General features: G+C 42.0%; 2 protein-coding genes across 3 annotated transcripts in view; one reads left to right on the top strand and one right to left on the bottom strand.

The window, feature by feature from the left end:
* The window catches only part of LOC101471554 (uncharacterized), a 291,948-nt gene that overhangs the window by 170,756 nt on the left and 107,769 nt on the right, over positions 1-13,423 (top strand). The window lies entirely within an intron of this gene.
* LOC143420414 (uncharacterized) overlaps positions 6,847-13,423 on the bottom strand; it is a 30,984-nt gene continuing 24,407 nt past the window's right edge. The window contains exons 3-4 of the mRNA XM_076888546.1: positions 10,862-11,962; positions 6,847-10,488 (exon numbers count right to left, since the gene is read on the bottom strand). Coding sequence (XP_076744661.1) covers positions 10,880-11,962 — 1,083 coding nt within the window. The 3' untranslated portion in view covers positions 6,847-10,488; positions 10,862-10,879. The remainder of the gene's footprint in view (positions 10,489-10,861; positions 11,963-13,423) is intronic.

Here is a 13,423-nt window from a genome sequence, read left to right as displayed (position 1 = left end):
GGTGTGTGCAGCTGGTCAAGCTTCATCGGGAGAGCTACTTAGGAGTGTGGTTGAGTTCTCTCCGATGCTGGATCGTTGCGTGAGACTTCCTGTCAGTTTCCCAGTTAGATGTCAGTTAGTGTGAGTTTGCCATAGTGTGAAGTATTTACGGCTGTGTTCTTCCTGCAGGAGTGTGGAGACGAGAGGGCAGCAAGCACGGGTGCATGGAAACTAGAAAACAGAGTTTCCGAGCACAGACATCATTAGACCATAAAACAATAAAACAAAATTAAGCAACATGGGAGAATATTCCAGTGTGTACAGCTGGATCTGGGACTGCTGCAATCTTCGATCGCGCCTCCGCGTCCACATCAGATGGGAGGTAAGCATGGGAGGAGGCGTTGGATTCAGGGGAGGGAGGGTGATAGTACGTATCAGTATCAGTGTACATGTTTCGTGCATGTGTCTGTGTGTATCCCGTGTTCAGCTCACAGAAAGTGTCACCACACCCGGTTGAGCGGAGGTCAACAGTCTCCAGTGGACCCAGGTGGCCTTGAAGGAGGGACAAAGAGTTCTGTCAACAATCCTGTTATCATGAAGAATTTTTGTTGTTCCAGTCAGCTTCGACCTTAGCCGACCTTAGATAGCCGCATGAGTGAAGATGGTGAATGTTTGGGTTGAGTGCGAACAACTGCATCCAATTTTTACAGTTGGTCTAAATTTTATCACTGGTCACCAATTCTCTCAATTCTCTTAATTCCTATTCTTCTTCTCAAAGATGTTATCTATGGCTCATGGCTGTGCAATATAGATATATTGCACAGCCATGAGCTTCTCCAAGACCTTATCCATATTTTGTTCAATAACAGAGTCTTACTCACAGCCCTGCCCATCGTCTGTCATGTCGGCCAGCCTTATGGGATTTTGAACAGCTGTAGCCGCTTCTTGTTCTTCGATAAGCCAGGTCCGAGACAGCTCCAATCAGCCAGAACACTCTTATCGTGGTTCCAAATTGGTAGATGTCGTTCAATGTCCTCCATCGAGAGTGTAGCCAGACACACAATGCAACCGACCATCGAGTATCCGGTAGCAAACATTGTCTGCGGGACAATTGAGCTCTCTCAAACCCAGAAAGGTGTCAATTTTGTTACGGGACCAGTCGATCAAATCCATAATTCTTTAGGTTTTAGAGAACATGACTGAGAGACTCTTTGAAGGCTAGAGTTAGATGAGACTAGACAAAGACATAGAAGCAGCAGCAGGGAAGATAAGGAAGGGAGAGGGTGAAAGATGGGTCCACCTCCTCCGAGAGCCAAAGAAATCTTATTTTACTGTCCCTCCTTCCCCTCTGTTTTATTTCTCCCTTTCTGTATTGTTGTCTGTCCAACTTGTAATAACTTAAAATACAATTTGGATTTGAAAATGAAATAAAAGAAAGTTAAAAAATAAATAAACAATGATAATATAGATCAATCAAGTGGAACAATGTGGCATTGGCATATTTTCTCCACTTGAAAAAATACATCCGTTGGGCATCTTTCCTGGCCTTCAGACAAAAATTCTGATTGCTAAAGAACTGAACAGGACAGGCAAAAAATAAATAAACAAATAAAATAAAAAATAATTTAGTTAATTGTTATATTATAGCTGTTTGTGATGTTTGCAACTTTGTACTATAATAATTTATTAAATCCAGTTAATTCAGTGATTGTTTTTACTGTCTTGCAGCAACAGAGATTAATCAAATATTCTGACTCTGAAAGTTTGGGTCGACACTCTGAAATACAGGAAGTGAAATCGTAGCTCAAACCTTTTATTTGTCACGTCAAACTGTTTTCATAAGGCAAACTTAACACACGGTTTGTCATGTTATGGCTGTGTGCAGGCAGGAAAAGGACCCAAACACAGACTCAACTGAGGCGGGACTGAAAGTCACAAAGCAGCTCTATTGCTGAACAGAGTAAACCATACAAAACCTAAACTGGGCAAAATCTAACAAAACATACACGGAGATGTAGGAACAGACACACAACATGAGAAAGGACGTAACGTCAACACCGAGAAACACAGGGCTTGAATACACTGGAGAATAACGAGGAGAATGAGACACAGAAGGGGAGCACAGCTGGGAGAAATCAGACATGACGAGACCCAAGGGAAGTGAAACTCAGGCTGTCTCCCAATTCAGGGTCTGCAGCCTTAAAGTACGCATTTCAAGGCCGATTACGTCACAGCGGCGCGCCGAAGGCTGTCCCAATTCAAAGGCTGCTCGAAATATGGCCCTGAAATGCGTCCTTCATTTCCCTGAATTTTAAGGCTGTGGCAGTGTAGACTTCGTGGCCCAACATATCCCACAATTCATAGCGCGGCAGTCGGTGTGGAGAATTCTGCCGCAGACAGCAGAAGCGGAACGGCCGAAGAGTAAACTGTGAAAAGTAAGCACTGAATATTGTGTCACTTATTTATGTGCAAATGTTTAATAACGAAGAACATTAAACATTCCTGTTGGCCACATGTCTGCAAAGTTATGTGACATTAGTGACGTTTGTACTAACTTGGTTTTAAAGCCTTTACTTTAAAATATACGCCGTTCAGTAGCTGAGCTTAATCTTACAGAGAATGATCAAAGCTCATGTAGAAAGAAACAAATGAACAAAAGATTTTCTCCTTCATTTCTGTCAAACAAAGCTGTATGACACGTTTCCAGTGGTTAGTATCATGGTTGCTAGGCAACCTGGGCAGCGCAACGGAGGCTTTTTTTTTTTTAAACTTTATTGACAAACAACAGTATCAGCGCAACGGAGGCTAGACCGTCCCATTACACAAGCCTCGCACTTCCGGCCTTAGCGGTCTTTGAGTACGCGGCCCTTGAGGCTGCGTACTTTAAGGCTGCAGACCCTGAATTGGGAGACAGCCTCAATACGTTCATGTATTGAGTTTCAAAGTAAAACAGGAAATGTAACCCTGAGACACAGTGTTGACTAGGGGATACAACTGACAGGGGAGACGGAGCAACTGAGAAACACAGAGACCAAATATAAGGGAGGCACAGAGATCACTAAACACTGGAAATGATCACAAACAATGTTCCCTCTAATGTTTCATGTGTCTGAGCGAACACACAAACTCCCTGAGTGGACACTTGGACCACTGTGAGCGACAGCAGACGTGTGCACTGTGGTCACGCCAGCATCGAATCCATCCAAGTTACATGTTTATTAAAATAATCAAATTACAGCATTTACATTTATGTTAGACTACTTTTAATTAAATGCTTTAGCCCACTTACAATGAAACTTAAAAACAATCTTGTTCATGACCTGTGTAGGATGTTAACACTATTGGAAGTAAAAATAACTTGAACTCCAATTTTGAAAACACAACTTTCTTTTTAATTTAATTTTTCTTTATATAACTCTGACTTGTATTATGAGTATGAGTCTGTGGTCTGGGAGAGAGTCCTGTAACTCTCTGTCTGCAAACCACAGTAAATAATGACCAATGTTGGGCAATTGACTACACTACACACTAACTACACAAGATTTGTGCTAAATGTCGCAAATCCATCTCATCTCAAAACACGCTGTCACTCCTAAAACTTCCCTTTTCCTAAACAACTAAATGCCATGTTGCCATATCATTTTTTTGATTGGTTGACATGGTACATTTTTCGACCAATAGGAAAGGGTGGGGTTTTCACTCACAGGCGGAGAGTGCTTTTCTGCTTGGCCGTCACCTAAGGATTTACATCCCTGATAAGCAGGAGTCTCACTACGAGTTTAACGTCTCCTATGAACTTACAATGGCATCACTGATCATTTCAGGATGACCTGCCATTATCCAATCACACGTCTGCTTACCTGCATCTTTTGCTCGTTTCTCCTCCTCTTTTCTCTTTTTTCTAAACTGAGGACCTGATGGCTTTGAACTTTTCTTGTCCATCTTACATTGGTTTTAATTTTGCACTCCAGTATGAACACAAATTCACCAACTCGACGATCACCACAACATAACCTAGTAGACCTACACCTTAGTTCACAGATTCACTTTGTCTAAGGTTTATTTCTGGGATTTCACACAACCCAGGATTCAAATCATGAATCCATAATGGGCTTGGATTTACATCATTATAAATGAAATGTGCTCAACTTGGAAGCAGCATGTCCCCCTCCCCTTTCGACGGGTTGTGTGTGAGACATTAAATCATCAAAACGTAAATTATAAATATTAAATTGTTATTGATCCTTTACCCCTGGTCCTAAAGTGTATATTTATTTTCTTACTCTTCTTATATTTGTTGTTTGTTTACTTGCACTGCTGTAACTGGAGCCTCGTCGTCTCGTGTCTCTATATACTGGACTGTATGTAGCAGAGATGACAATAAAGTTTACTTTGACTTCAGCAGCGAGCAGGCGCACCGAGGGCTCTCGCGCTCACTTTTCGCGTATAGAATTTCGAAAAACATCGGTGCAAATTATAAGTCTGTATCATAATGTCTGGTGTTTTCGTGTTTGTTGTTTTGTTTTTATTTTGCGAGTTGGTTATTAGATGCTGCTCCAGCCAGCCAGAGAATCCTCGCCGCTCCGCCCTTTCCTCCTTGTGCCGCAAGCAGCAGGCGCACCTCGCAAACGGAGGGCGCCCTTACTCCCAGCAAATGGGCGACAGAAAACCGATCAGTGCCTATGCCATTCCCAATACAAGCTTTTTTTTTTTTTTTTTTTGCCGATGCCCGTGATGCCGCCCCCCACCACAATGCTGCCCGGGCAACCGCCCATGTCGCCTGTATCTAAAACCGCTACTGATGACAGGGTTGAGAACCGGATCCATCGGTTTCAGTCTGCTAAACACACAATGATAGTGTAAGTCAGGGAATTCCTTGAAAACATTTATCCTAAACACCTCTTGAAATAAAGAATATAAAAGACTGTAATACTCATCCAGAGAAATCAAAGTTTTAAATGCACCTGTGTGTTTATTTTGCGGACAGGAAAAATCCTTCACTGCACCCTACTCTCTGTATATGAAATCTGAGGTATGGAACAATACATCATCAGCAAAAGAGAGGTTTTTTTTGGCATTACTCGAACCTTTCCATTTTCTTCCTTAGATGTAATGCATAATGGGATACAAAGCTTGAATAAATAATTTTCATAGAGAACTCTGAGTAACTTTGAGAGCATTACACAAAACACAAAAGCAATGATTTCAGTCTTAAGCAGCTCAGTCTTTATTCTAGGAATTATTTCTCACATATGATAGTATTACAATATTTTAAAATGTCAATTTGCTTATAAAATTATTGTGTAATCTGTCAAACATGTGTCTCATGATTTGTATCAAGTCATTTTGAGGTGAAAGAACATTCCTGTCACAAGGTTAAAGCTGAAACCAGTTATTGGTAATGTGGCTTTTATATACGAACGCCTTGGTGTTCTCCTGGGTACTCAGGAGGTGGTGAGGGGAGGTCTGTGCAGACCTGAAGTAATTTGAGTAAATACAAATTACAGCTGCTGTTTTAGTCCGATGTGAAAAGGACCCCTCCTGTTCTAGTGTTGAAAGTTTCTTCCCTTTAATTCAATTCAATTCAATTTTATTTATATAGCGCCAAATCACAACAAAAGTCGCCTCAAGGCGCTTCATAGATACAGAGAAAAATCCAACAATCATATGACCCCCTATGAGCAGCACTTTGACGACAGTGGGAAGGAAAAACTCCCTTTTAACAGGAAGAAACCTCCGGCAGAACCAGGCTCAGGGAGGGGCGGGGCCATCTGCTACCAGTTGGGGTGAGAGAAGGAAGACAGGATAAAGACATGCTGTGGAAGAGAGACAGAGGTTAATAACAGATATGATTCAATGCAGAGAGGTCTGTTAATACATAGTGAGTGAGAAAGGTGACTGGAAAGGAAAAACTCAATGCATCATGGGAATCCCCCGGCAGCCTGCGTCTATTGCAGCATAACTAAGGGAGGATTCAGGGTCATCTGGTCCAGCCCTAACTATATGCTTTATTACACGAAACTTAATTTAGATGGTTATGGGGGGTTTGTGCTGTACAGGGATGTGTCAGGTATTTCAGCATCAGTGTTTTGGTGGAATGATTGAAGGACTGTGAGAAGTTCTGACACCTGAAGATATATCACAACTGTAGTGGGGAGGAAACACTCAGCATTTAATGTTTCCTGATAACGAATACCGTTTTCTACAGTGGGTGTTATGCTACAGCCATCAGCTGTTCATTCATCAGTGCATGTGAACAAAGTTAAACATGATGATAACCAGACTGTATACTCACTGGTCACTTTAGTAGGTCCACAATTTCGGCTGCTTATCAATCTAAATATCTAATTAACCAATGATATTGAAGAAACTCAATGCGTTAAGGCATATAGACATCATCAAGACGACCTGCAGTTCACATTGAGCATCACACTGAGGAAGAAAGGCGATTTAAGTCACTCAAGAGGCTTTACAGCTTTATACGCTTATTAACATCTTATCACACTATAAAGTAAATGCCAATTCAACCGATAAACAACTGCAACCATGAGCAGGTGAGGAAGATCCTAAAGCCACCGCTGATGACAAACAGGGTGGTCAAAAGATGTGCTTTCATTAATCAGGTTGTTTAAAAGTTAAACCAGAGCATAAGATGTTAAAAACACACAGACATTAAGTTAAAGGTTGTGAAACTACATCCAGCTGGCATCCCAAGAACTGACTGTCTGCTTAGAGAAACGTCCACCATCCAGTAGTTATGGATTCTTGATCGTCTGCAGCTCTGCCTGAGGATAACATGCTTTCTTTGTCAGGGTTCGCGACGCGAGCCAGGTGTAAGTTATTAAAGGACCCAGGATGCAGCACAACTGAGGTGAGGAAGCTTTATTGACAGTGAGATAATAAACAAAGGCGAGGGTGGGAAAAAACAGAACAGGGGTCCGTTCTTCGTACCTCGCTTACTATATCCAAGATCAAATCATTGCGCTAACTTTGAGCTCGCTATTCCGGTTCTCCGAACACACTTGTTGTTGACGATTAGTACAGCTGGATGAAGTAATGTGAGATCACTGGGTGGCTTAACAGGGGCTACGCATCGATAGTAGAAACATTGATCGGCAACCCTTTGATTGGTCGGCGAAAATGTCGAAGGAGCGCGCTCGGTATTTTTCGGCAGCAGAGCAAGAACTCTTGATTGAGGGATTCCAGGAGTTTCAGAGTTTAATTAAAACGCAAGGGAACACTGCAAAGGCTGCAAAAGCAAGGAGAGAGGGCTGGCAGAAAGTTGCTGACAAATTAAACTCGTAAGTAATTTAATAATAATAATAATAATAATAATAATAATGGATTGGATTTATATACCGCTTTTCAAGGCACCCAAAGCGCTTTACAATGACACTATTCATTCACTCTCACATTCACACACTGGTGGAGGCAAGCTACGGTTGTAGCCACAGCTGCCCTGGGGCAGACTGACAGAAGCCAGGCTGCCATATCGCACCATCGGCCCCTCTGGCCAACACCAGTAGGCGGTAGGGTAAATTTATTATATTACACTATATTATATTATATTACATTATATCCTCTTTCACATTAGAGCCACAACAGGACCCACTAGAACATGGGAACAAGTAAAAGTGAAATATTAGAATATTCTACAGAATGGTAATATTTATCACTTATATTGCTTTTCGTCTCTTGGAAAGAGACCCTGAAATAATCAGTTTGTTTGTTTATAACAGCAACCAAGAAAAGGGCAGAGCAAAAAAAGACAGGTGGTGGTCCTGCACCCCCTCGTCAACAAGTTGGTTAAGTAAATAATACCCTCACGGGAAAATGGATATCTCTCTATGAGCACACTGTCGCGCTGAGCTAAAGGATCCTGTCTATCCCGCAATATACGCTGAATTCTGAGGACTCTCCTTATCAATCTTGCACCTTCCACAATGGGTGGCTCGCGTAAACGGACAGGATATGGCTGCGACAGGCTTCCCAAATCCACCTTCGCTTTTATAGCCGTGGTCTCTCATCTTGATTACACGAAGTAATTTACTATTACTACTCTAAAATAAGAATTACATCTGAAATAATCACATACATGAAATAGAATGATTAATAGTACATTTCCCTTTTTTAGGAAATGACCTGTATGTATCTGTATGAAATCAATAAAAGAATCAAGTGCTGCATTATCTTTAGTTAGATTGATAATATTTATTTATGGTAAAACAGTGGTAAAATATTGCTGTTGCTTTCGTATAAATGAAGCGGACATACCTGAGTGGCCGCGATCTAATCCTGTTTACATAAAGTAAGCCTGCTCCCGAGCAGGTTTACGCTTACGGATCTGTTGCTATGACAGCAAGTCCTGGATGAGCTTCGGAGAACCGAACGGTCCAAGATCACGCGAAATCGTCAACAATCAAATCCAGCTAACTTACTTAGCGAGGTACGAAGAACGGACCCCAGGGAGTAACCTAAACTGGGAAAAGCTAAACAAAAAAACAGACCTGAAACAGACGGAGGCACGGCTGGGAGTAATTGGACATAACGGGACAAGGGGAGTGAAACTAGAAACACTGACGAGAGACACAGACCTACAAAATAAAACAAGAACTCACACATGCAAAGACACAGACTAAGAAATCCGGACTTGACACAGGAATACACAGGCAGAAAAGCCTAAATACTAAACTGGGGAAGAACAGAACCAAAACCCAAAGAAAGAGAAAACCAGAACCAAAATACATCACAATAATAGAAAACACAAAACGCTGGGTCAAAAGACCCAGGGCCATGACATTCTTACAGAAAGTGAGCAATGACAGAGAACTCACGTTTTTATGCACTGGTGGGATTGAGAGCCCTCTCCTATTTACTAAACTGGCACTTTAACCAAACCAGCCATAAACATTGTCACAGCTGGTTGTGGCTAAGCAGTAGTATAAAAAGGAAGGATTAAGCCTAGCTGCAAGCTGCAACTGGGAAAACAGTCAAGGTTACACCTGAAGGACTCAACATTTGAATGTTTCAGATGATCAAAAAGGAAAGAAATATGACAAAGGTTACCTGGGTCAGTGGAAAATAGTCTGTAAATGGTTTCATTTGTTAAGGGTAAAAAGGTATGAAAAACAACCTGACCATGTATGGAAGCCGGCTGAAAGACCTCACACAGCAGCACATCATGATACGATCAAAAGAAACAGCAGAGAAACAAAGTCACTGAAATCAGTATGAAAAGGTTACAGAGTCATTTCTAAGGCTTTGGGACTCAAGCGAACTACGAGCCATTATCCACACTACAGGAAAAATGGAAGAGTACTCAAGCCTCCCAGGAGCAAGTGGCTGACTAGAAATACTGCAAGAGTGCATCGATGACTAATCCAGGAGGTCACTGAAGAACCCAGATCATCATCTAAAGACCTGCAGGCCTTACTTAGCTTAGATAAGGTCAGAGGTCATGATTCAGCAATAAGAGATTCAATGGGGGGAGAGATTCAACAACAGAAAGGCTCATCTCACATCTAACAACAAACATCTGGATGATGTTTGTTGGTAGATGAGACGGAAGCTGTAGTTTTTCGAGAGATTCCCGTTACACGTTACAGTCCGTTACAGTCCCGTTACACGTGGCATTAAAAGAAGATCACAGGAACAGCCTGACACAGTGGTGGTGGTGTGACGTCTTCCCAAGAACACCTCATACCAAAAAAAAGATTCCAGGAAGGATTCTTGTATATGTGGAACCCTCTAACCGAGTAACTGAGCTGAGTCGACACAAGAGGAAAAGAAGCACAACTGCATGATACACAGAAGTGCTGGATCACTAATCAGCTGCTAGAGACCACTGAACCATCCGAGTTTTACTTCTTTACAGATGAGCATCCAGACCAGGACAGAGAGGAAATCTGACATAACTGAGTCAATGAAACCACAAAAAGATCAAACTGTTTAAGGTGGTAATACACCAAAGTACAGCCCAGACCCAGATCAGCTTGAGTTTTTATCTTTTTCTTGGATATAAAGTCACATCAGTGGTCGTTTCACATCCTGTTGATGGCTTTAGTTCATATTGAAGGTTTTCAAAATCAATGGGTGTGAAATGTTTTGATTTGTCACACTGGTCACAGCTGTAGTTTCCCCTCCATGTATGTACGTTCATGTTTGTTACGACGTCCTGACAGCGAGACACTTTTCTCCCAGTTTCTGCATTTGTATGGTTTCTCTCCTGTGTGGACTCTTCCATGCACTTTAAGATGATCCGCAGTGGTGAATGAGAGATGGTTTTTGACCCCATGTGACAGAGTTAATTTTGGTTTAATTCACTTGGTTTAGGGAAGCCTCTCCCATATTCTTTGCAGTAGTTCGTTTTGTCTCCAGTGTGTCTGAGTTGATGTTGTTTAGGTTCTCTTGATGATTGAAAGTTTTTTCACAAAAGTCACAGAGAAACTCTTTCCCACTACCACAGTGACGACAGGGTTGAGAACTGGATCAGTCTGTGTCGCTCTGCTTCTAAACAAAGACACAAAGACAGTGGAAGTCAGGGAATTCTTTCAACATTTTTATTTTTAACACCGCCTGAAATAAGGAGTATCTGTGCCAGTGTCCAATTATATCTTACTGTTTACATTTCAACACTCAGCTTACTGGGCAACATTAAGTCTTCATTTGTAGGTAATCTACTTAATGGGAAGACTGGTGATTAAACCCCTGGATGCTCTACTCTGCATCCCACAAGATACTGACTCCAACCTGCTCTCCGATGCATCCATTGGAGTGTGAATGTTAGATAGAGAGAAAGGGGAGGAGCTTTTAAAACTTTTAAGCTTTGAAATTAAACTTCATTCATATAAAATTGTAAAACTGTTAAAAGAAAAATACATACCTCACAGTAACTGCACTTTTAGAGTTTCTTTCTGCTGTGAATCTTTTGGTGTGATTTGAGGTAATGTGGAGATTTAAAAGTCTTCTCACACAGGTCACATTTATAAGGTCTCTCGTCAGTGTGGGTAAACGTGTGCTGCTGTAAGTTTTTGTATGTCACAAAAGCTTTACCACACTGATCACAGCAGTAAACATCATTTTTGGTGTGAATGCGTAGGTGAATGTCTCGGCTGACTAGCCAGCGGAAAGTTTTTCCACAAATGTCACAGCTGTACGCTTTAACTCCACTGTGGACGAGTTGGTGTGTTTTTAAGCTTGCAGGGTGGGTAAAAGACTTTCCACACAAGTCACAGCTGTACGCTTTAACTCCACTGTGGACGAGTTGGTGCGTTTTTAAACTTCCAGACTGGTTAAAAGACTTTCCACACAACTCACAGCTGTACGCTTTAACTCCACTGTGGACGAGTTGGTGAGTTTTTAAGTTTCCAGGACGGTTAAAAGACTTTCCACACAACTCACAGCTGTACGCTTTAACTCCACTGTGGACGAGTTGGTGTCTTTTTAAGTTTCCAGCCTGGGTAAAAGACTTTCCACACAACTCACAGCTGTGCGTTTTAACTCCACTGTGCATGAGTTGGTGTTTTTTTAAATTTCCAGACTGGGTAAAAGACTTTCCACACAAGTCACAGCTGTACGCTTTAACTCCACTGTGTATGAGTTGGTGAGTTTTTAAGTTTCCAGGACGGTTAAAAGACTTTCCACACAAATCACAGTTGTATGGTTTAACTTCACTGCGCATGATTTGGTGTCTTTTAAAGCTTCCAGCATGGGTAAAAGACTTTCCACACAAGTCACAGCTGTATGCTTTAACTCCACTGTGGATGAGTTGGTGTTTTTTAAAGCTTCTAGCATGGGTAAAAGACTTTCCACACAAGCCACAGCTGTGCGCTTTAACTCCACTGTGGATGAGTTGGTGTTTTTTTAAATTTCCAGACTGGGTAAAATCCTTCCCACACTCATCACAACTGTATGTTTTCTCTTCCTTTCTTCTGTGAGGTTTGTCGGCCTCCTGAGAGCACTGACTTCTTGCTCCATGTTGGTCCTGCAGTGACAGAGATACAAACAGAGGCAGTGAGTGAAATGCAGTCGTGGAACAAACTCAACCTTCAAATTTCCTCTATTAACAGTAGTTTTAAACCAAAGGCTGAAGTAGTTCCTTTTCAGTCAATACACTCGGTACAACACACGTGGTATGGGATATCATGCCCTCATGTGTCCTGGCTGAGGAAACCTTTATTCACGCCTTTAAGGCAGATTATCTGTGATGACGTGTGCACAGCCCCAATGTGCCGCCACTGCTTCGGCAGTCAGCCCCTGATTCACTGTGTAGCTAAGAAGCTGCAGGTGGACTAGCCCTCTCCTCTGCCAGCTCAGAAGCTGTCGCAGTTCACAGGCTTTTTCCTCCAACTGGACCCCGCAATATCTAAAAACTGCCTTCCTATGTTCCCAAACGTTGTCTGAGAGCTAAGTGCATCATGTGGCAAACCTCTGTCTACCTGCATCACTGTACCCAGCTATGAACAGTACATGACGTTGGACAGCACCGACAAAACTGGCTTAGCTAACCCACTCCTTATGGAGCTGTCTCTGGTCGCTTACCTGGCCCCATCCAATCCAATCCAATTTTATTTATAAAGCACTTTAAAATACCCAGCACAGGAACAAAGTGCTGTACAGAAAATAAGTTAAAACAATAGAATAACAGAAAGCAGCGAAATAAATAAATAAAACATAAAATTAAAACAGCCCTATATTAAAACAAAAACAAGATAAAACAGCATCGAATCACCTAAAAACAACTAAAATAAAAATAAAAACCAACATCTCACGTGGTGTCAAAGGCCAGGGTAAAGAGGTGGGTTTTCAAGAGTGACTTAAAAACAGATAAAGAAGTGGCCTGTCTAATCTCTAAAGGAAGCTCGTTCCACAGTTTTGGAGCTGCTACAGCAAAAGCACGATCTCCTCTAAGTTTACGCCCAGTCCTGGGTATCTTCAGGAGCAGCTGATCAGCTGACCTGAGAGAGCGGGTGGGTGTATAAGGCTGTAGCAGCTCAGAGAGATAAGATGGAGCTAGGCCATGGAGAGTTTTAAAAGTAAATAAAAGAATTTTAAAATGAATCCTAAAAGAAATGGGCAGCCAGTGACGTGAAGCTAAAACAGGGGAAATGTGCTCAAACTTTCGAGTGCCAGTTAAAAGACGAGTTGCGGCATTTTGCACCCTCTGTAGATGACTAATATATGATGCGCTCACCCCAATATAAAGTGCATTACAGTAATCCAGCCGAGTGCTAACAAAGGCGTGGATCACTGTCTCAAAGTGCTGCCGTGAAAGAATTGGCTTTATTTTTGCCAGCTGCCTGAGGTGAAAGAAGCTAGATTTTACCACTGCCTTAATTTGACTGTCAAGCTTCAGTTCACAGTCCACTTTGACCCCCAGGTTTGTGACAGTTGGCTTAACATACTGTGCCAGGGAATTTACATACACATTGGGGGTCTCAGTGGG

The sequence above is a fragment of the Maylandia zebra genome, linkage group LG9 (genome assembly GCF_041146795.1).
Source record: "Maylandia zebra isolate NMK-2024a linkage group LG9, Mzebra_GT3a, whole genome shotgun sequence".
In the NCBI taxonomy this organism is placed as follows: domain Eukaryota; kingdom Metazoa; phylum Chordata; class Actinopteri; order Cichliformes; family Cichlidae; genus Maylandia; species Maylandia zebra.
The sequence above is the reverse complement of the archived record's forward strand: the minus strand, read 5'-3'. Positions and strand labels throughout refer to the sequence as shown.